This window comes from Scyliorhinus canicula, chromosome 25 (genome assembly GCF_902713615.1).
Source record: "Scyliorhinus canicula chromosome 25, sScyCan1.1, whole genome shotgun sequence".
NCBI lineage: Eukaryota > Metazoa > Chordata > Chondrichthyes > Carcharhiniformes > Scyliorhinidae > Scyliorhinus > Scyliorhinus canicula.
The window spans coordinates 25,693,681-25,715,001 of record NC_052170.1 but is presented as its reverse complement, the minus strand read 5'-3'; the positions used below and the strand labels follow the sequence as shown (position 1 = coordinate 25,715,001).

General features: G+C 46.1%; 1 protein-coding gene across 10 annotated transcripts in view; it reads right to left on the bottom strand.

Moving 5' to 3' along the window:
* Positions 1 to 21,321, bottom strand: part of LOC119957087 (EVI5-like protein) — a 311,414-nt gene that overhangs the window by 89,865 nt on the left and 200,228 nt on the right. For 8 of the 10 annotated variants that reach the window (XM_038784762.1, XM_038784759.1, XM_038784754.1 and 5 more), the window contains 2 exons: positions 19,542 to 19,595; positions 2,550 to 2,582 (listed from right to left, as the gene is read on the bottom strand). In XM_038784762.1, coding sequence (XP_038640690.1) covers positions 2,550 to 2,582; positions 19,542 to 19,595 — 87 coding nt within the window. The remainder of the gene's footprint in view (positions 1 to 2,549; positions 2,583 to 19,541; positions 19,596 to 21,321) is intronic. The other 2 variants (XM_038784761.1, XM_038784763.1) reach the window with 1 other exon arrangement.

Sequence of the window (21,321 nt, the reverse complement as noted above, 5' to 3'; positions counted from 1 at the left end):
AAGAATGCGTACAACGTGCGCGAGATTTGACTTTGAAAATGCGAAAAAAAAGGTGCAACATTGGAGGACAAAATCCTTTCCTAGTTTGATTGATGCACCTTCTGGGAATTGGTAAAGGTTTAATAACGCTCCAGACGTCAATGCTTTGAAATAAATACGTTGGGAGTTGTTTCGAAGTCTTCAGAGTGCGTCGCACAGCACGTATCAGCAGTTCCAAGGAGTTCCATTGGCCAGTTGCATAGGCAGGTTGTGCAAATTACAGGTCAAAATTATAAGGTTCTGTGGTACGGGATAGACATAGAACAGTACAGCACAGAACAGGCCCTTCGGCCCTCAATGTTGTGTCGAGCCATGATCACCCTACTCAAACCCATGTATCCACCCTATACCCCTAACCCAACAACCCCCCCCCTTAACCTTACTTTTATTAGGACACTACGGGCAATTTATCATGGCCAATCCACCTAACCCGCACATCTTTGGACTGTGGGAGGAAACCGGAGCACCCGGAGGAAACCCACGCACACAGGGGGAGGACGTGCAGACTCCACACAGACAGTGACCCAGCCGGGAATCGAACCTGGGACCCTGGAGCTGTGAAGCATTTATGCTAACCACCATGCTACCCTGCTGCCCCGATCTTATCAGCATTCATCAAAACACAATTACCTGAAATAATTATAATAATCTTCCTGTGGCGCAGGCATCGTCAATCTCCTTGCCCTCGGTTTAATAAGTTGCAGAACATGTAGAATCACAGAATGACTACAGTGAAGGAGGCCATTCGGCCCATCGAGTCAACACCGAACCCCTCAAAGGAAACCCTGCGTCAGCCCACAACCCACCAGATCCCCCTAACCCAATAACCTCACCTAACATTGTTTGGACACCAAGGGGCAATTTATCACGGCCAATCCACCTAACCGGCACATCTTTGGACTGTGGGAGGAAACCGGAGCATCCGGAGGAACCCCACGCAGACACAGGGAGGACGTGTAGACTCCGCACAGACAGCTACCCAAGCCGGGAATCGAACCTGGGACCCTGGCGCTGTGAGGCAGCAGTGCTAACCCCTATGACGTTCTCTGCCCCACTCCCCCCAACAAAAATGTGCATGAAAGGATTAAAAAGAGCATTCCTTTACTAACTGGCTGCCACAGACATATTTCTCAAACTGTTCGGGGGGCCAATTTTGTCCCTCGTGTTACCCTTACTGTGTGAACCAAGGTGTTCAGCAGGAGCCATGAACGGAATTGAATCCGTCACCTCTCCAGCCATCCCAGCGGTGTGTCTGAGCGGCAGCCCGGCACACTGCTGACCCAGGACCACGGGGGAGGTACAGCTCAAAGCCCTTCCTTTTCCAAGTGGTGGGTTTAGGATGAAGTGGGCTGAGAACTGTCCTCAAGCTGCGTTTCTTGCCAGAGTGACAAGGAACATATTACGTGAGCCAACATGTCCCAGCGCTGCGCGCGCAGCACGTACAACTTCAAAATAAAAATGTGAAACACTATCAACCCGAGGTTCGGACCGAGAACGTGATCATCCCCGCGTCACACTGTTAAACAGCACTGGTTAGAATAAGCAGCAGGACAATGCAGTGATTGGGACTTGTTATTCAGGCATTTCTATCTGCAGCGTCAGTACAGATACGCAGAGTTCCCAAGGTATTCCAGTGTGCCAAGGAACACTCCTTCAAGGGCTTTGCATGCTTTGGGTACGCAGCATTAGTATTGTTCCGCTCGTTACAGAGGTTTACGGGAGCCTGCAGCATGCACCCAGTGAGGTTAAATCCAGCAACATCACATGAAATCCTCTTCATCCACAGAGGCCGATTAAATGCTCAGACGTGTGATACACAAGAATGTTGAAACTTGCTGCTTTAATACAATCGGCTTCACGTGACATTTACCCGCGTTACAGTGTATGGAATAACAGTACACATACACACACACACGTATACACACACACACACACGTAAACACACACGTATGGCACACATCCCTCAGGGAAGCCGCTGTGCCCAGATGTGCAGACTCTTTCACCCAGTGTTAAATCTCAGCTCCTCTTTCTTCATTGGGTATACAACCTCCAAGCACAAAGCACCAAGTGCACTGGTCACAGGATACACATACATGCATCCCTTTGTCCAGTTTGTACTGCAAATCATAGCTGCGGTGATCCTATCGAGGGGCATGACAACTACCCCCACCCCCTCTCTCTCTTCCCCCCCCCCCCCCCCCCTCTCTCCTCCCCCCCCCCCCCCCCCCCCCCCCCCACCCCCAGTACGGACCGGCCAGGTCTGGCTCCGGGCAGCTATTCCTGTGTATCACTAATCTTCACATTTACTTACCACGGGTGGCCTGGCAGCGCGAGCGAGGCCTGAAGCCTGGATTCCAGTGAGTGCGCCCACAGGGGTAACCATGCAGCATGCGGGGTGGGCGCGCGCGCGACAGGAGGTTACCTCGCCGGGCGAGACGCGTTAAAACGGCACTGCTCTGGAGGAGTTAGCAAGTTTTAAAAAGGCCACGGAAGAAAGTGGGAAGTCATACCTGGATCAATCTATCTGCCAAGGCAGCACTTTCCTACAGAGGAAATCCACAAAGCAGTAAAAGGAAGAAAGAAAAAGTTTCACAGAAAGACACCACCAACACAGCAGTAGAAAGCTCATATTACACAGCCCCCACCTGTATTTACAAACTCAGAGGTACCACCAGTCCATAAAGCAGGTCTGCGGGCGGGGTGGGTGAAGAAAAGAGAAGGGCGGGGTCTTTCATACACCAATTCCAATCACTTGGTTCAATTTTTAAGCAGACCATTAGGGAGGATCACCGCTGCACATACAGCTGGTCATCTCGATCCAAACTAACATAAAGCATGCCCCCCACATTCCCAAAATAAATTGACTGGAAGCAGAATTCTCTACGCCTTCCTCCTGTACCTTGAAGAAATGGGTGTCTATCAAATAGCTGCAGTGGATGTACCTTTAAGAAATTAGGTTTATCAAATAGCTGCAGTGATGTCAGAGTGTGAGTGGAGCTGGGTTGTCTGTGTTACTTTCGCTTTGGGCTGTCTGCTACATGGTGTGTTTTGGTATTGTTTTGAAGATTGGGAGCTGCATCCAGAGAAACAAGGGGTAATTCTGATATATTTCTGTATGAAAGGAATGTCTGCAAATTGCTTGCTAATTTAAAAGTGCTAACTGCTTTCAGTAGAGAATTTAAACCTGATGTCTGTGTTGAAGAGGGTCTTATGGATGTTGCTAGGAAAGATTAAGGGTTACTTATAGAGTACTGTATTCTTTGGGGGGAGTATTTGAGTTGATGGCTGCGAAGATGTTTACTGTGTGTGTTTATAAAATGATAACTGAATTCATGGAATAAACATTGTTTTTGTTTAAACATACTTTAGATCTCTGTTGCATAATACCTGTTAAGTGGGTCCCTTATGCTCCCCATAACCAAAATCTATTTAAAGTTACGGACCAGGTGAACTCTACGATATACTTTGGGGTTCTCTAAACCCTGACCCATAACACTCCTCAATTCCTCACTAAATAATTCCAGGTAACAAAAAAAATCATGGGAGGGATTGCAGCTTTAAGAAGAGTAAACATGGTTCCTTTAACACCGTGCAAGTGACCCTCATGGCTGATGGTTAAATTAACTTTCACCACTTGGAGCACAACATCCCCTGGACCTTGAAAGTGCAAGAAGTGGTTTGGGGAATGGGGGGGGGGGGGGGGGGGGGATGTGTTTGTGCTGTTACAGCAGTGGGACAAGATTAGCAGTCTGCAATGTGCCCCACTCCCAACACACACCCAAAACATCCAGTGTCACCAGCAAAAAGCAGAGCCAGTGCCTCGTGACAAAATGCAGGATGGGGAGGAGGCCTATGCCATTAGTCATCATCAAATCTACATGGGAGAAGCCAAGGTGAATGTCGGGCAGCACGGTAGCACAGTGGTTAGCACTGTTGCTTCACAGCTCCAGGGTCCCAGGTTCGATTCCCGGCTTGGGTCACTGTCTGTGCGGAGTCTGCACGTTCTCCCCGTGTCTGCGTGGGTTTCCTCCGGGGGCTCCGGTTTCCTCCCACAAGTCCCAAAAGACCTGCTTTTTGAGTGAATTGGACATTCTGGATTCTCCCTGCGTGTACCCGAACAGGCGCCGGAATGTAGCGGCTAGGGGCCTTTCACAGTAACTTCATTGCAGTGTGAGTGTTAGCCGACTTGTGACAATAAAGATTATTATTTGTAAAATCTAAATCTGGAGTAACTGTGGTGATCGTGTGGACAGATACCTTTCCCAAAAGTAACCATCGGCCGTGCTTTCTTTACTGAAAACCAACAACTTGGGGCCTTTCAATGGCAAGATGGTGACCGTCCCTTCCTCGAAATAAGGAGAAATTTCCCACAATCTCCTGGATATTTGCCATCCCAGAGAACGCAGGGGGAGAGAGAGCTGGAGTCACTAGACCAGGAGAGGCTCAAAGTGATAAACGCAGGTCAGGTCAGTGAAGAGTCACATTGACTGGAAAAAGATCCACGGGAGGCCATTCGGCCCATTGAGTCTACACCGACCCTCTGAAAGAGCACTTTACTCAAGCCCACTCTCCCGCCCTATCCCCGTAACCCCACCTCAGCTGCACCTCCCTGGACACGAAGGGGCAATTTAGCATGACCAATCAACCTAACCCGTGCATATCTTTGGACTGTGGAAGTAAACCAGAACACCCGGAGGAAACACACGCAGATACGGGGAGAATGTGCAGACGCCTCACAGACAGTGACCCGAATCTGTAATTGAACCCGGATCCCTGGCGCTATGAGACAGCAGTTCTAGGCCTAGCGGCCCGGGTGGGCTCCCGGGGTTTGGCAATCCTGCATTATTGTACCGTCAACATACTTTTAGACCCCACTAGGATGTCTGAGTCCAACACGGGTTAGCGCCACCTGGACTGGAGCTAAATTTAAGTAATCAGTCCAAATAATAAATAGAACATAGAACAGTACAGCACAGAACAGGCCCTTCAGCCCTCGATGTTGTGCTGAGCAATGATCACCCTACTTAAACCCACGTAACCCGTATCCCAACAATCCCCCCATTAACCTTACACTACGGGCAATTTAGCATGGCCAATCCACCTAACCTGCACATCTTTGGACTGTGGGAGGAAACCGGAGCACCCGGAGGAAACCCACGCACACACGGGGAGGACGTGCAGACTCCACACAGACAGTGACCCAGCCGGGAATCGAACCTGGGACCCTGGAGCTGTGAAGCATTGATGCTAACCACCATGCTACCGTGAGGCCCCGAAATAATTTGACAGGAGGAGACACACCCTGGGCTGACGATGACGTCAGCCGCGCAAGCGCAGGTTGGACAACGCCAACCCGCGCATGCGCAGTTGGCGTCTTTCGCCTCAGCCGCGCAGCAAGACGTGGCGGCTTAATCTTGCCGGGCGGCGGAGGGGAAAGAGTGTGTCTGTTGTGGACGCTGGCCCGACGATCGGTGGGCACCGATCGCGGGCCTGTCCCCTCCCGAGCACAGTCGTAGTGCTCCCGTGTCAATCGGGCCTCTAGATGCCTCAAACGGGCATCTGGCGCCCGTTTCACCACGACAGAGAGCAGGTGTGTTTGCTGCCGTGTTGAAACGGGCGTGAAGGGCCGGCCGCTCGGCCCATCGACTTCGGAGAATCGCCGCTCGCCGTAATAAAACGACGAGCGGCGATTCGTGGCGTGGGTCGGGGGTTGGGGGGAATAGCGGGAGGACGTGAAAAATGTCGGGAGGCCCTCCCGCTATTCTCCCACCCGGCGTGGGGGGGTGGAGAATCGCGCCCACTGACTGTCAGGATTGCTGCAGTTTGGCTAAATGAAGGTTAAATAAATGCGGTTAGCGTCTGATCCTTCCTCGAAGTCGGTTACAAACTGTCCACAAGGCAGAACTGGTGGAATTTGTGCCCGGTAAATATGAGCCAATCTCACCTGGTGTAACTCTGGTATCCACAGCGGTTGCCCGCATATTAGCTCGGGTGTGGAGAGGGACGGGTTGGTAAACACCAGGAGCTCCTCCTACTGGGGCACTGCTGCCAACACCAAGTTTGGTGGCACTTGTATCATGCTAAGGGAAACCATGCCACCTAATTGATTCTTGCGCTAGAATGTAAGATTTTATAACACAGGAGAGTTCCTGGTGTTCCAGTAGGTTTAAACCACAGATTTTGGAGGACAGCATTATAGACACACACGCTAGAAGTGGTATGGATGTTATAGCCTCAGGAATACAGAGACAGACAGACAGAGTACTGGGCTAATGGGAAGATTCTTGCTGGTGTGGACGAGCAGAGAGATCTCGGTGTCCATGTACATAGATCCCTGAACGTTGCCACCCAGGTTGAGAGGGTTGTTAAGAAGGCGTACGGTGTGTTAGCTTTTACTGGTAGAGGGATTGGGTTTCGGAGCCATAAGGTCATGTTGCAGTTGTACAAAACTCTGGTGCAGCCGCTTTGGAATATTGCGTGCAGTTCTGGTCGCCGCATTATAGGAAGGATGTGGAAGCATTGGAAAGGGTATAGAGGAGATTTACACGAATGTTGCCTGGTATGGAGGGAAGATCATATGAGGAAAGGCTGAGGGACTTGAGGCTGTTTTCGTTAGAGAGAAGAAGGTTAAGAGGGGACTTAATTGAGGCATACAAGATGATCAGAGGATTAGATAGGGTGGACAGTGAGAGCCATTTTCCTCGGATGGTGATGTCTAGCACGAGGGGACGTAGCTTTAAATTGAGAGCAGATAGATATAGGACAGATGTCAGAAGTAGGTTCTTTACTCAGAGAGTAGTAGGGGTGTGGAATGCCCTACCTGCAACAGTAGTGGACTCGCCAACACTAAACGCATTCAAATGGTCATTGGATAGGCATATGGACGATAAGGGAATAGTGTAGATGGGCTTTAGAGGAGTTTCACAGGACGGTGCAACATCGTGGGCCGAAGGGCCTGTACTGCGCTATAATGTTCTATGTTCTCTGTTCTATGAGAGACAGACAGTGTAACTTTAACAAGAATCAAAGAGAAGTATTGCGGACAACCTCCTTGTTGACACAGGTGTCTCGAGGCTCTAATCTTTTACCTCCGTCTTAAATATAACTGTCAGCGAGAGACACAAAACAAACCGGCTTTACATTTTACTGAAGCTGGACAGAACTGGATTTGTTGAATCCTTGACCAGATTGAGTGACGTCAGCCTGATTATTTTGGGTAATCGTGTAATGAAAAATGTATCCCCCCCCCCCCCCTCCCGCTTTGGGAGTGGTTTAGTAAGAGCAGGATGGAGCTCGGAGCCAGATGATCCATTCTCAGCAACATCCATCAGGGAGGCTCGAGTCCATCACTCCTTGCGATGACCAGATGGAGCTGTGTACGGTGAGGGTGTACACCGGCTCGGCCAGGGGGGAATCATAACCTTAATTGACCCCATCTGCATCTGCCGTGTCGAAAGGCTCCATGTGCACAAAACCATTTAGCTGAAGATTTGAAAGAACTTACAACCCATGTTCCTGATGTGTTGGGTACTCGGGATCTGTGGAGACTGCGTTTCCCTTGGCAGTAACACATACAGGCTACCAACACTTGAAATAGTACAACACTATTTTATTAAGCTCGAAACTGTTGAACATACTTTCACTGTGGGTCGACACTATGTTAGATTAAACTGAAGACCTATGCCTATCCTAACCAGTCTATACTCTCAGCACATGGTGATGATCTGTGCTGCAAGCTGCAAGCTCTATCCTTCTTAGAGGCTGCATCCCGAATGAGCGGGAAAGCTAGTACCCTCTGTCTTTATAGTGACCGTGCTCTAACTGGTGATTGGCTGCTGTGTTGTGTGTGTTGATTGGTCTTGCTCTGTGTCAGTCAGTGTGTGTCTCTGCACCATTATATACTGATGTGTATATTATGACAGTTCCCAGTTTAGTGTTAAACATTCATATAAAATAGCCTCCAGGTATCGTTTTTACACAGAGACATGAAGAGGAGCGGCAAGAATAGTGGGCAGGCTCCAGATTTCTACATCTGAAGGCCCCACTTTGGTTGGCTGAAGTGCCACGGAGTCATGGAACCACAGAATTCCTGTAGTACAGAAAGAGGCCATTCAGCCCACCGACCCTCCAAAAGAGCACCCCACCAAGCCCACTCCCTCGCCCTATCCACATAACCGAAGGGGCTGTTTAGCTCACAAGGGGCTGTTTAGCTCACAAGGGGCTGTTTAGCTCACAGGGCTAATCGCTGGCTTTGAAAGCAGACCAAGGCAAGCCAGCAGCACGGTTCGATTCCCGTACCAGCCTCCCCGAACAGGCGCCGGAATGTGGCGACTAGGGGCTTTTCACAGTAACTTCATTGAAGCCCACTCGTGACAATAAGCGATTTTCATTTTTCATTTTCATAACCCCACCTAACCCTCGGACACTAAGGGGCAATTTAGCATGGCCAATCCACCTAACCTGCACATCTTTGGACTGTGGGAGGAAACCGGAGCATCCGGAGGAAACCCACGCAGACACGGGGAGAACGTGCCATCTTCACACAGACAATCACCCCAGGCTGGGATCAAATCAGGGTCCTTGTGGCTGCAGTGCTAACCACTGTGCCGCCATGCAACCAAGGGGAAATGTCTGAAGGAGCTTCATTCGGACTGGGCAAATCAAGTCTGCAGCAATTGTGTGGAGGGTGAGTTCACGGGATGCACACAAGATAGTTTTCAAGATCAGGATGTCAAGAAACGGTCAAGGGGACAGGCTATTTTAGATCTGGCATTGTGCAATGAGAAATGGTTAATTATAACCTTGTGATAAAATGAGCCTCTAGGAAAGACTGACCGGAACATAATGCAATTTTATGTTGAGTTGGAAAGTGATTTAGCGAAGTCCAACAGAGCAAACTACACAGATTAAGAGGTTGGCCAAGGACGATCGGGAAACTGCATTCAAAGGAATGATGGTAGATGAGCAATGGCTGACAGTAAAAGGATCAATCAATATACAACTTGCAACTAATTAACATTCCTTTAGTCACAATAAATACACAGAAAAAATAGTCCAACTATGGCAGACAAGAGAGGTTAAGGATGGTATCAAATCAAAGGAAGAGGCTGATGACGTTCCCAATACCAATAGTTAGCGTGAGGATTGGGAGGTCTTCGGAATCCAGCAAAGGAGGACCAAAAATTGATCAGGAAAACAAAATGAGTAGGTTAGCGAGAAAGACATGAAAACAGATTATTACTGTTTCTACAGGCGCATAAATAGGAAAAGGTTAGTGAAATTAAACATGGGGTCTTTAGAGGTAGAGGCACGTGAAATTATAATGAGGAATAAGGAAATCATTAATGAGGAATAAGGAAGTGACAGTGATATTAAACAAATACTTTGCATCTGTCTTCATGGTAGAAGACAAAGAAAACATTCCAGTAACAGTCAAAACGACGCTCTTAAAAGAAATCAGTATAAATAATGAAATAGTACTGGAAAAGTTAACACGACCAAGTCGCAGAGATAGTGGGTACATTTGATCTTCCAGAATTTCTTAGATTCTAGAACAGCGCCCATGGACCCCACAGTTTAAGAAAGGAGGGAGGGGGTAATTGGAGAATTATGTGCCAGTTAGTTCAACACAAGACAAAGGTAGGTAAAATGCAGGAATTTATCATCAGGGATGTGGGAACAGGTCACCTGGCAAATGGTAATATGATTAAGCAGGGTCCAATACAGATTAAACAAAGGGAAATTGTGACAAATCTGTTGGCAGATGGAGTATTGTCACGTGAGTGTCCCTTTAGGAAAGGTCTTTGTCTTATCACATGGCTTCAGTGATGTCATTGTGTGGGTGGAGTTGGGCTGTGGCTGTGAGAGCTCTGTTGGTTTCACTTTCAGTTTTGACTGCTGTGGACTACAGATGAAGAAATAAGTGTTTTGGCATTTCTCTCTTATGTTTTCATTTTAAAGAGTTGTTCCAGAAAAAAAACATTAATTATAGCTACCTGCTTTGGTAACTTAATAGATATCGTGTGCTCATCTGCTGGTGAGACGGGGTCAGAATCTCACGGAAAGCCAGCATATTCAAGTGAGAATGCAGAGTGGGAATGCACACCCTTGAAAGGGGGCTTTTGGTTTATGGGATTTTGTTTTTGAATTGGAACAGTTAAAAGGGAATTCATTAAGTGTTACACATACATTACTGTCACTGTGTGGGGGTTTTATGTTTGTAATTGATAAAAATTCTTGCTGTATGTTTATATATATATATTCTTAGAATAGAGTTAATTTTGATTAAAGTGTCGAGGAAGACTGATGAATCACACCTGAAGGGAAGGCTCTTCTGCTCATTCTAGCCAAATTCAGCATAAATGTTGTAGGTCAGGTGGACTTCATAATATACTTTGGAGTTTCTAAACATAACATAACTTAATTGGGGGCTCGCCCGGGATAAAAGTCTATCTTTCGTGACTGGGGTTGGCTTAATGCACTTAAAGGCAGTGAGGGTTGAGCATATTTGTGTTTGCTTTTCAGGTGTTGTATTCAAGTTTAAATAGGGAGTGTGTTGTGAACAATGGCTCTTTCAGAGGCTCAGAAGTTTTTGGGGGTGGAGAAGGTCACATGCAGTACCTTACAAACGGAGACAAGAAAAGGTTTTTAGATTTGGCAAAAACATAAAAAAAAAAAATAAAAATCGCTTATTGTCACGAGTAGGCTTCAAATGAAGTTACTGTGAAAAGCCCCTAGTCGCCACATTCCGGCGCCTGTTCGGGGAGGCTGTTACGGGAATTACAGTTAACATTGCCTGACAAAGTATGGAAAGAAGGGGTAATTGTGGCGGTAGCTGAGCATTAAAAATTGTCTGAGACAGTCAGAATCACTGGAAATGGCAAGAATTCAATTACAGATAAGGCAGCTTGAGCATGAAAAAGAATTAAAGTAGCTTGAATTCGAAATGAGGGAAAAAGAAAAGGAGAGAGAGGAAAGGAAAAAAGAACGAATAGCCCTAGCAGAACAAAATGCGAGAGAAAGGGAGGTACAGATCAAGGAAAAAGAAGAAAAAGAAAAAGAGAGGGATTTTGAAGTTCAGAAACTGGCCATGAAACATGAACGCCAGCTAAAATTGGTGCAGGTAAAGAGAAATGTACAGCCTGAGGATTGTGATAAAGATAGTGAGAAAGAGTAAGAGCGCCATAGTCAAAGGTTTGGTGGGGATTTATATAAATATGTCCAAAGCATTGCCAAGGTTTGATGAGAAGGATGTAGAAGCTTTTATCATTTCATTTGAAAAGGTGGCTAAATAAATGAAATGGCCACAGGACGTGGGTCTTACTGATTCAAACAAAGCTGGTAGGTAGGGCTAGTGAAGTATTTGCATCACTACCGGAGGAGGTATCTAGGAACGTATGAGGAAGTGAAAAAATCCATCTTAGGTGCATATGAACTTGTGCCTGAAGCCTACAGATAAAGGTTTAGAAATTTGAGTAAAGAATTTGGTCAAACATACATGGAGTTTGAAAGGCTCAAACAGAGTAATTTTGATCGCTGGATCAAGGCTTTGAAAATAGACCAAACGTATGAAACTCTCAGAGAAATTATACTTTTGGAGGAATTTAAAAACTCCATTCCTGATGTAGCGAGAACTCATGTGGAAGAGCAGAAGGTTAAAACTGTGAGATTAGCAGCAGAAATGGCAGATGATTATGAATTAGTTCATAAATCAAAGCTTGGTTTCCAACATCAGATTCAGCCGGTGAGGGATGGAAAGTGGGGAAAACAGAAATATTCAAGTGGTAAAGGGGATCTGATGGGTTACAATAGAGTGTACCTCAGATTAAAAAAGAAATCCAGGATGGTGGAAAAGTTTCAAATGTTTTCACTGTAATAAACTAGGCCATGTAAAGTCACCGTGTTGGTGGTGGAAGAAAAGCACTGGGAAGGCTGATGTGGTAAAACAGGATAAGACAGTGGGATTTGTTAAAGTGGTAAAGTAAAGCCCAAGTGAAGCGAAGGAGGTGCAAACGATTGTACAGCCTGATCAAGAGGTGATTGATAAGAAGGTGCCAGATCTCTTTAAAGAATTTACCTGTGTTGGTAAAGTTTACTCATGTGTACCAGGAGGAGCAGGTAATGAACTCACAATTTTAAGAGATACGGGAGCTAGTCAATCTTTAATGGTAAGAGATGAGGAGTTATGTAGTTTGGGAAGAATGTTGCCAGAAAAGGTGGCAATATTTTGGAATTCAGAGCGAGAAGTGTAGTGTTCCATTATATAAGGAAAGGTTGGAAAGTCCAGTGAAGAGTGGTGAAGTGGTAGTAGGAGTAATAGATAAACTATCTTGTCCAGAAATACAATTTATCTTGGGCAATGATATAGCTGGAACGCAGGTGGGAGTGATGCCTACTGTGGTTGATAAGCCAGTGGAAAATCAGACAACTGAAGTGTTGAAGGACGAGTATCCTGGGATTTTTCCGGATTGTGTAGTAACAAGGTCGCAAAGTCACGGGTTAAGACAAGAGGAGAAATCAAAGAGTGAAGATGAAGTTGAAGTGCAATTATCAAAACGATTTTTGATAAGTTGGTTGAAAAAGAACAAGAACGAGGTGGAGGATGAGGCGCATATTTTTAGTTCAGAAAAATTGGCAGAGTTACAACAGAAAGTTATGGAAATAAAACGGATGAATCAGAAAGCAAATACGGAAGAGGAATCTGAGTGTATACCAGAATGTTAATACCTGAAAAATGATGTCTGAATGAGAAAATGGAGACCTTTACATTTGCAGGTAGATGAAAAGTGGGCAGAAGTTCATCAAGTGGTATTGCCGGTAGGGTACAGAAAGGAGGTGTTGTGAGATGCACATGAGGTACCAGTGGGAGATCATTTGGGAGTAAGGAAAACTCAAGCTAAAATCCAAAAGCATTTTTATTGTCCGGGACTACATAAAGATGTAGTTAGATTTTGTAGATCATGTTGCACATGTCAAGTGATAGGGAAACCTCAAGCAGTGATAAAACCAGCACCCTTAATACCCATTACAGCATTTGAGGAACCTTTTACAAGGGTCTTAATTGATTGTGTTGGACCGCTTCCTAAAACAAAGAAAGTGGGAATCAATATCTTTTGACTATAATGGATGTGTCTACTAGGATTTCAGAGGCCATTCCAGTACGTAATATTACAGCTTAAAAAATTGTGGAGGGGTTACTTAAATGAAATGAAAATCACTTATTGTCACAGGGCTTCAAATGAAGTTACTGAGAAAAGCCCCTAGTCGCCACATTCCGGCGCCTGTTCGGGGAGGCTGGTACGGGAATTGACCCGTGCTGCTGGCCTGCCTGGTCTGCTTTAAAAGCCAGCTCTTTAGCCCGGTGCTAAACCAGCCCCTTATTCTTTACTAGATATGGACTACACAGAAATACAATCGGATCAAGGATCAAATTTTACCTCAAGGTTATTCTGAGATGTTATGGATAGCTGAGGAGTAAAACAATTTAAATCAACTGCTTACCATCCAGAATCGCAGGGAACATTAGAAAGGTGGCATCAGACATAAAGACAATGTTAAGGGCTTATTGTCAAGATTATCCAGAGGATTGGGATAAAGGAATAACATTTCGTATTGTTTTCAATTAGTGATGCATCTAATGAGTCAACCGATAGGGATAAAATAATTTTCGATCTGGCAATGAGGCACGGCTAAATTAGTAATGGCATTGTAAAAGATCCATTGGGAAATACAAAATAAAACTAAAAGTATAGGGGGGGAGGGGAAGAGATAAGAGAGCCAGTCATGGTTGATTGACTAGTTTGGCTAAAAGGTGTGATTGGTAAAGAGTGGAAACTATTTAAAGAAGCAATTAAAAAGCATCCTTATTTGACTAGAGAGGTTCAGGATAGCATTCGATTAAAGGAAGAGACTTATAATTTTGCAAATTGTTGTAATTCCGAGGATTCGAAAAGTTTTAGAAACTAGCAACAGGCCATTAGAAAGTTGGTAAGAAGGGACAAACTAGAATACGAGGCAGCACGGTAGCATTGTGGACAGCACAATCGCTTCACAGCTCCAGGGTCCCAGGTTCGATTCCGGCTTGGGTCACTGTCTGTGCGGAGTCTGCACATCCTCCCAGTGTGTGCGTGGGTTTCCTCCGGGTGCTCCGGTTTCCTCCCACAGTCCAAAGATGTGCAGGTTAGGTGGATTGGCCATGATAAATTGCCCTTAGTGTCCAAAATTGCCCTTAGTGTTGGGTGGGGTTACTGGGTTATGGGGGTAGGGTGGAGGTGTGGGCTTGGGTAGGGTGCTCTTTCCAAGAGCCAGTGCAGACTCGATGGGCCGAATGGCCTCCTTCTGCACTGTATGATCTATGACGAGAATAAACTTGCTCTCACGAGAGTAAAAGAAACAGATTTTATGGCTCTTACAAAGGAGGAGGGTATGTCACTAAGGTCCGATGGTATTATAAAATCAAACTGCCATGTATTTTGTAAACCATGTCTGGGCGGCAGCTAAGAAAAATGAAGGAACAGGAAAAAATAGGGAACATAGTGCAGAGAGAAAAGTGTTCTTTGACATCGATACATTTAGTAGTCCGAGGTGCTGTGAGCCAGGAAGTCGGCGAGTCACAGAGAGGTATTGATGGAGCAACAGCAAGGGAGAGGGGCAACCAACCTCAGGAACCAGTTAGGCCAGAGAAGAAGTGAAGGCAATAAAGCTAGTTTGTGCAAAAGATAGCTTTCGTCCCTGAGCTGAAGACCTTTCCCAAGTCTTCGTCACTCAGGCCGTACGGTGTGGTAGTCGCTGGCTAGATTTGACCAATAGATTTCTGGTTGCTGTTGGGAAACAGTCTCAGTAGGGTTCAGGATTATGGGGGAAATAGATGCTTTTGGGTTTCCAGTCTTTAAAGGAGGAAGTGCTTACTGTTAATGTGCCAAAGTGCATTGTAATGTTTTATCTTTCTTCTACTTTCATTCTACAACAATAAAAGTATTTATTAAAGGGAGGTTTTGAGTTCTCACTGTTCCCGCAGATGGTTTTTGACACTAGTCACCTTCTCCACACCAAAAGAATTACGCTTTTAAAAATATCCCAGTCCCAGAGCCCCTCGTTTTTCATTACAAAACGCCGCTGGTGTTATGTGCGAGTGTTCCAACCTGAAACACTGGTTTCACATGGTGTCATTGTTTTTTTTGCTGGATATTGGTCAGAAACGTACCAATTGCAAAGAGCACTCTGTTCCCTAATCTTTCCTGTTCCTCCACTTCTCTTAGTTGCTGCCCAGACATGGTTTACAAAATACACAGCAGCTTAGATTTTACTTGTGCAAAAACAACACATTCATTTGAATAGCATCTGACCATTTTATGACAGGTGGCTAAAGTAAACATTGGTCCCTTCGACAGATGCAGGAGAAATGATGGGAATGAGAAAATGGCAGGCATTCAACAATATAATCGGGAACAAGCTAATGGGGCTAAAGGTAGACAAGTCTCCTGGCCTTGATGGAATGCATCCCAGAGTGCTAAAAGAGATGGCTAGGGAAATTGCAGATGCACTAGTGATAATTTACCGAAATTCACTAGACTCTGGGGTGGTCCCGGTGGATTGGAAATTAGCAAACATGACACCACTGTTTAAAAAAGGAGGTAAGCAGAAAGCAGGTAATTATAGGCCAGTTAGCTTAACTTTGCTTAAGCTTAAGCTTAGCTTAGCTGGAATCTATCATCAATGAAGAAATTGCGAGGCATCTGGATAGAAATTGTCCCTTTGGGCAGATGCAGCATGGGTTCATAAAGGGCAGGTCATGCCTAACTAATTTAGTGGAATTGTTTGAGGACATTACCAGTGCAGTGGATAACGGGGAGCCGATGGATGTGGTATATCTGGATTTCCAGAAAGCTTTTGACAAGGTGCCGCACAAAAGGTTGCTGCATAAGATAAAGATGCATGGCATTAAGGGTAAAGTAGTAGCATGGATAGAGGATTGGTTAATGAATAGAAAGCAAAGAGTGGGGATTAATGGGTGTCTCTATGGTTGGCAATCAGTAGCTAGTGGTGTCCCTCAGGGATCCGTGTTGGGCCCACAATTGTTCACAATTTACATAGATGATTTGGAGTTGGGGATCAAGGGCACTGTGTCCAAGTTTGCAGATGACACTAAGATGAGTGGTAAAGCAAAACGTGCAGAGGATACCAGAAGTCTGCAGAGGGATTTGGATAGGTTAAATGAATGGGCTAGGGTCTGGCAGATGGAATACAATGTTGACAAATGTGAGGTTATCCATTTTGGAAGGAATAACAGCAAAAGGGATTATTATTTAAATGATAAAATATTAAAACATGCTGTTGTGCAGAGAGACCTGGGTGTGCTAGTGTACGAGTCACAGAAGGTTGGTTTACAGGTGCAACAGGTGATTAAGAAGGCAAATGGAATTTTGTCCTTCATTGTTAGAGGGATGGAGTTTAAGACTAGGGAGGTTATGTTGCAATTGTATAAGGTGTTAGTGCGGCCACACCTGGAGTGTTGTGTTCAGTTTTGGTCTCCTTACCTGAGAAAGGACGTACTGGCGCTGGAGGGTGTGCAGAGGAGATTCACTAGGTTAATCCCAGAGCTGAAGGGGTTGGATTATGAGGAGAGGTTGAGTAGACTGAGACTGTACTCGTTGGAATTTAGAAGGAGGAGGGGGGATCTTATAGAAACATTTAAAATTATGAAGGGAATAGATAGGATAGATGCGGGCAGGTTGTTTCCACTGGCGGGTGAAAGCAGAACTAGGGGACATAGCCTCAAAATAAGGGGAAGTAGATTTAGGACTGAGTTTAGGAGGAACTTCTTCACCCAAAGGGTTGTGAATCTATGGAATTCCTTGCCCAGTGAAGCAGTTGAGGCTCCTTCATTAAATGTTTTTAAGATAAAGATAGATAATTTGTTGAAGAATAGAGTTTGGAAGAATGCGAGGTGATCTGATTGAAACATTCAGGATGCGGAGAGGGTTTGACGGGATGGACAAGGTAGACTGCTGAGCGTTCCAATAACACTGGGGCACAGATTTGGGGTCGGAGGTGGATCATTTATGTGACAGGAACTTTTCCCACAGGAGGGGCTGTGCACCTTTGGAAATCTCTCCCACGGCCAGTTGTCCGAGATGGACAGATTTTTGGTCTCTTGCAGCAATATGGGGAGAACAGTAGAATTGAACTCAAAGGTCAGCCAGAACCATACTGAGTGGGCTAGCAGGGGCGAAGGGCAGAATGAAATGCGGCAAAGACAATTCATTAAACCTGACAGCACAGGCCGGTGTTGGCTCTTTCCCGTTCCAAAGATAAAGGAATCTCCAACTCAACCACTCCCTCTGCCAAATCATCTCACACACAGCAGCCGGTGTAAAACAAAAAAATTCCCCGCCATTATCCTCGGGATTTAAAGTGAAAGATCCTTCCTCACGGATAATCCATTAAAGCAGCAAACAGTGACCACATTAATTCTCTATATAACGTATAAAATCTCCATTGAATCTTCTCCCTGGGCGTTTCTGTTCCACAGGATCGCCTCATCGCTGTAACATCTTGGCATTATTCTGGTGACACTGTGCAGAATGTTCTCTACTGGTTTTATGCAAGTAGGGCCCAAAACTGCACACCTCACGTTAACGTCCAAACGTGTCCAAACCAATAACATGTGAAAGCAGCCTCTCACCTTCCGATTGGGCTCGTTACAGCCCCCAGAACCCAACATGGAGTTCAGCAACTTTAGTCTGTGACCGTCTTCCTCCGTCTGAAACCCTTTCATTTCAATATCCCACTACCTCACCCCCGCCACCACACCGGGGTATTGGACCTCAGTCCTCAAGGTTACTACATCTTGTTGCAGTCTCTCCCAGCTGCTGTTAAATATCAACTCCTCCCTCTCAGTTCTGATGAAGAGCCACAAGGACTCGCAATGTTTTCTGTCCCTACAGATGCTAGCAGGCCTGCTGAGTATTCTCAGCACCCTCTGTTCTCGCTTCGATCCCAGTGTCTGCAGTATTTTGCTTCTTTTATGTTAATTGGATTCTGGTGCTCTAGAACCCCAACCCTAACCCCCACTTGGGGAGCCCAAGCACACTCTCACTTTCAGGCAACAACTGATTTTAACGCCCAGGTCTCTCTGTTCGTTTACGCCCTTCACTATCGCCTGAGCACCAGATTTTGCAATAAATGCAGACCACAATCAGGTCAGCCATGAACTTATTGAATGGTGGAGCAGGCTCCAAAGGTCAAACGGTCTGCTCCTGTGTCTCAGAGAGCAACGTATTCAAAACATAAATTAACACCGCAAGTTCTATTTCCAAAAAATAAGAAGTTTTACTGCTGTAATTCTGAAATTAGAAACAGACAATGATGGGAATACTGAGTGGGCGTGGCCGCATCGGTGGAGGAAGATAATTATTAATAGACAGTATTGTTTGACAGTTGTCAATCTTTGTTTCTCCAACTACAGATGGGAGTTGGAGCCATTATAAAAGGAGGGATGTGAGTGTCGCTGGCTGGGCCAGAATTAGTTACCCATCCCTAATTGCCCTTGGGTGGAGTGGTTTGCTCGGCCATTTCAGAGGCCAGTAGTTAAGAGTCAACCACATGTAGGCCAGACCAGGTAAGGATGGCAGATTTCCTTCCCTAAAGGACATTAGCGAACTGGGTGGGCTTTTACACCAATTGACAATGGTTTCATGGTCTTAGAATCCTTACGTTGCAGAAGGAGGCCATTCGGACCACCGTGTTTACACCGGCCCTTGGAAAGAGCACCCTACTTGAGCCCACGCCTCCACCCAACCCCTGTAACCCTGTAACCCTTTGGACACTAAAGGGCAATTTATCACAGCCAATCCCCCTAACCTGCACGTCTTTGGACTGTGGGAGGAAACCGGAGCACCCGGAGGAAACCCACGCACACACGGGGAGAACGTGCAGACTCCGCACAGACAGTGACCCAAGCCGGGAATCGAACCTGGGACCCTGGAGCTGTGAGGCAATAGTGCTAACCACAATGCTACCCCATGATTAGACTTTCCATTCCAGATTGTCATTGAGTTCACATTTCACCGTCTGCTGTGGCAGGATTCGAACCGGGATTCCCAGAGCGTTACCCTGGCTCTCTGGATTCTAATCCAGTGACAAAGGCACTGAGCCATCACCTCCCCTGGCTCCCACGAGAAGCACTGGGCAGGTCAATTATTACAAATTTAACAAAAAAATTTTTTTTTTGTTTTATAAATTTAGAATACCCAATTAATTTTTCCCAATTAAAATTTAGCGTGGCCAATCCACCTAGCCTGCATATCTTTGGGGTAGAAACTCATGCAGACATGGGGAGAATGTGCAAACTCCACATGGACAGTGACCCAGAGCCGGGATCGAACCCGGGACCTCAGCGCCGTGAGGCAGCAGTGCTAACCACTGTGCCACCGTGCTGCCCTATTACAAATTTACTGTCTTAAAGCGAATGACCCACAAACCGCGCCGGGAACGTATCCTACCTTCTCGAGGGTCTCAATCCGCTGCTTGAGGAGACGATTTTCTGTTCGGAGTCTCTGTGGAACAACAAGGAATTCAGGTTAAACCTGCGTCCAAACCAAACGGTGCCACTGCTGCCTGCATCTCTGCAGCAACAGCTGGACGTCCACTTAAACACACAACAGGCAGGTCAAACCGTACGTCAGACGGCAGACTGGGTATGGGATCTCTGTATGGTACAAGTCTGGTAAGTACAAACGCCAGTCTCGGTCACAATGTACCATTGTACCGATGCACAACCATTTATATTCGTCTTCAGAAAGGTTTCAGGAATACTTACCGCCTAGATCGCAAACGGAAGTCTTTAAAAAGCTGTTGCTTGACTGCTTGTAGCAGACCTCGGATAACACGTCCAGTCAGCGGAACGTGCAGTGCATGTCACCATGCAAAGACAGCCAAGGGTTGTTACAGAATTCCTTAGAGGCCGTGCTTTCCTACTGATCCCTGCAGGATGTCTCCTGCGGAGGGAGGAGGGAGATGCCCTTTTGGGAATAACAACAAGCAGCACAGCTCTGGGGCCCGGCGCAGCAACACATTGTATGTGATCCCCTCCAGCCATTGCCACTCGTGGGAAAATTAACTTCCTCACAGCCTCTGGTCTGCCCTAGACCGTGAACGTCCTGCAAGCGAGCATGTCCCACACAATGTTCCATAGAAATTTACAGAATGTTCCAATCTCCATTCCAAATATTACTGACAAGGTTCCAATACAAATAGCACTGGATCCAACTTCAGCTGGGCAATATTCCAACATCAGTCGAATCTATGGACATTTAATTGCCCTCTGTTGTTGAAAATATGGAAAAATGTTTCATTTGAAACATGGAAGTCTGGCAATATCTGGTCTGAGAGAAACATGAGGGGGTTAGATAGGGTGGACAGCGAGAGCCTTCTCCCGCGGATGGAGGTGGCTAGCACGAGGGGACATAGCCTTAAATTGAGGGGTAATAGATATAGGACAGAGGTCAGAGGTGGGTTTTTTACGCAAAGAGTGGTGAGGCCGTGGAATGCCCTACCTGCAACAGTAGTGAACACGCCAACATTGAGGGCATTTAAAAATTTATTAGATAAGCATATGGATGATAAGGGCATAGTGTAGGTTAGATGGCCTTTAGATTTTTTCCATGTCGGTGCAACATCGAGGGCCGAAGGGCCTGTACTGCGCTGTATCGTTCTATGTTCTATGATACATGTGCGGAGTCTGCACATCCTCCCCGTGTGTGCGTGGGTTTCCTCCGGGTGCTCCGGTTTCCTCCCACAGTCCAAAGATGTGCAGGTTAGGTGGATTGGCCGTGATAAATTGCCCTTAGTGTCCAAAATTGTCCTTCGTGTTGGGTGGGGTTACTGGGTTATGGGGATAGGGTGGAGGTGTTGACCTTGGGTAGGATGCTCTTTCCAAGAGCCGGTGCAGACTCGATGGGCCGAATGGCCTCCTTCTGCATTGTAATTCTATGTAAATCTATGATACAGGGAAAGATCCCACAAAAGGTTACTAGCAGCTGCAAAGGGCAGGATTATAAAATGCAGATTCTCTCTCACAAGCAGGCTTAGCAAACACACAGGATTCTTGTATTACGCTAAAACAATGGCTCACACCTTCATTGAAAGTAACTATCTTAGGAAGCATCTGGAAACGGAAAGGATTAGGTTCAGTTGAATTTGGTGTCAATTCTAAGTGTGAAATTCTACTAACATCAAGTAAATTAAAGAAAATTGGAGACAACCTGTCTACGAGAAACATAA